General features: G+C 40.5%; 1 protein-coding gene across 1 annotated transcript in view; it reads right to left on the bottom strand.

The window, feature by feature from the left end:
- Positions 1 to 563, bottom strand: part of CBG00625 — a gene marked incomplete at both ends in the record, with an annotated part of 1,117 nt that extends 554 nt beyond the window's left edge. The window contains one exon of the mRNA XM_002630169.1: positions 346 to 563. Within this exon, the coding sequence (XP_002630215.1) occupies positions 346 to 563 (218 nt within the window). The remainder of the gene's footprint in view (positions 1 to 345) is intronic.
- Positions 564 to 2,708: the final 2,145 nt, after the last annotated feature.

Genomic DNA, 2,708 nt, shown 5'->3' with positions numbered 1-2,708 from the left:
AGGAGCATAACTGAGCTCAAACTTGGAATTTCTATTTGAACTAAAATCAAAACTGTAGAACTGGACAAGATCTTTAAAGTGATATATAACTCGACTAGATTCAAATGTTGAGAATAGAAACAGAGGCTGTGAAACATCTAGTTCATAAAATTGGGCCCGGGTAGCGCAATCCACATTTTGCGTCCTCTAGTTCCCTTCTCGGCAATTGAAAATAGTCGAATTAAGTGTGATTTTGTAGGTCTAGTCAATTTTTAACGTTTTACGTTCTTTTCATAATCCAAAATTTCTTGTTTGAACTGAGGTATGCTCCTTGGCTATTGAATCATCAAGTCTGGCAAAACTCACTGATAAGGCGTGTCTCCCTTCTGAATAGCGACTTTGACGAAGCGTGGATCTCTTGACCAGTTACGCGAGTACTGGAAGTGTCCCTGCTCGGCTGACGGAACTTTGATTTGGATTCTCGCTGGCGTCGGCGTCGGCGAAGACGTGCTGGCGTTTCGTGAGAACACGAAACGGAACACTGAACGGGCGGTTGATGGAGCGGAGGATTTGCTCAATGACATTCTGAAAAAAAGGATTCATTGGAGGAAGAATAAGAAGAAGGGGTATAGTAAGAAGAAGATGGAGAAGAAGAAAAAGTAAAGTAATGAGTTGTAGTACTAGTTCTAAGAAAAAGGAGGGCAAGAAGACAAAACGGAAATTTGGGGGGAAAACGGGGGAGGCGAGAAGCTGAGGATTAGGATATAACATGTGCACTTATTTTTGAAGCCAAAGGTTTTAGCTTAGAAAGGGCTCTGGATCTAAGGACCGAAGATCCTATAACTGATATGACTGGAAGCCTTATCCTTTCAGAAGGCTGAAGATCTAAGTATCTATACCCTTCTAGGATCCTAGAGCTCATGGAGCAGTAGCATAAGAAGAAATGGAAATATGAGAACGCGACCCTTCTCACTTTCCTTCTACCCCAAAATGTGCCTGACTTATTGTTAGAAAAGTGGGCGGGGGTAGAAGTGGGCGTGGCCAATTCTTCGACTACGTGCCGAACGAGACGATGCATGCACACTGGCTGCGCGGGGGGCAGCGAGAAGAAGCCTCCGCCCGCCCGCAGTTTGACTATGTACATAGAGAGAAACAGAGGAGCAGTGTATAGGACGAAGAGACGCAGAGAAAGAAATGTGTACAATGAATATGGGAATAGAAAGGGATTGAGATCGTAACATTTTAAGGGGAGAGCTGGTCAGTTTTTGGGATTCTGAGATTCTGAGATTCTGAGATTCTGAGATTCTGAGATTCTGAGATTCTGAGATTCTGAAATTCTGAGATTCTGAGATTCTGAGATTCTGAGATTCTGAAATTCTGAGATTCTGAGATTCTGAGATTCTGAGATTCTGAGATTCTGAGATTCTGAGATTCTGAGATTCTGAGATTCTGAGATTCCAAAAACTTTTTTTTGAAATTCGAAATTCTTGGAATTCTGATTCCCGTAAATTCTATACCGCAGATCTTAAAATTCTAAGATCTTAAATTTTTCAGATGATCTTGAAATCTGAGAATCCCAGAAAGTAAAGTTGCCCTTTTAGCTATTTGAAGGTGTTTACTTCTTGAAAAATTGATCGTGTGAAAATTTGAAATCCAGAAGCTTGAAATTAAAGAATTCCGTGTTTCCTGAACTTTTGTGATTCTGAATCAGAAAGACTTATTGCAAGGAAGCATCACAAAAAAGCTTCCCAATTCAATCTTTGTACCTCCCACCTAGAGCACCTGCTCCATCTGGCCAAAATAGCCTTCAGGCAGCAATTATCTTCTTCGTCTATTCTTACTCTCCTTCCTGCTTCCGTTTCGATTTCATTTTTCAAAAACGCACGCAGGCTAAAACCATTAAATCTTCAGACCTCCCCCGCCGCTTCAAAGAACTTCCTCTCCCCTGATATCATCTTCTTCTTGTTCTCCTAACACCTTCTTATGTAAACTTGACCTCCATGATCACCTCAAGACGAAACACGTGGATCTACGTGACAAAAATGAATCGGAAGCTAATAAAACAACAGCCATAGTGAGGAATAGTGTGTACTATGCACTTGTGAAATTCGAATCTTTTTGGCACCCCTACCCATATCATCTTGTGGGGGGGGGGGGGGGTGGGAGATAGAGAACAACTGCACTATCTGGCACGTTGCCCGGAAGAGAAAAATCACGGATCTCTCTCTTTTTTATCCACGTACTTACACACTTGATCGCAGTTTTACATCTGTTAGAAGAGGAGGAAACATGTATTAGATTTTCGTGCAAAATGCGAAAATTTCAGTTTTTGACCCGGCCCAAATCTTTGGTGTCAGGAAAATCCTAAGGAAGACTTTCAGTGATAGTAGCAAAATTTAGATTATTTTAATGTTCAGGTTGAATATGAATTTTGAGTTTGGAATCTCAGAATCTCAGAATCTCAGAATCTCAAAATCTCAGAATCTCAGAATCTCAGAATCTCAAAATCTCAGAATCTCAGAATCTCAGAATCTCAGAATCTCAGAATCTCAGAATCTCAGAATCTCAAAATCTCAGAATCTCAGAATCTCAGAATCTCAGAATCTCAGAATCTCAGAATCTCAGAATCTCAGAATCTCAGAATCTCAGAATCTCAGAATCTCAGAATCTCAGAATCTTAAAATCTTAGAATCTTAGAATCTTAGAATCCTAGAATCTTAGAACCTTAG

Source organism: Caenorhabditis briggsae, assembly GCF_000004555.2.
Source record: "Caenorhabditis briggsae complete genome, chrII, whole genome shotgun sequence".
NCBI lineage: Eukaryota > Metazoa > Nematoda > Chromadorea > Rhabditida > Rhabditidae > Caenorhabditis > Caenorhabditis briggsae.
This window is presented reverse-complemented; position numbering and strand designations above follow the sequence as displayed.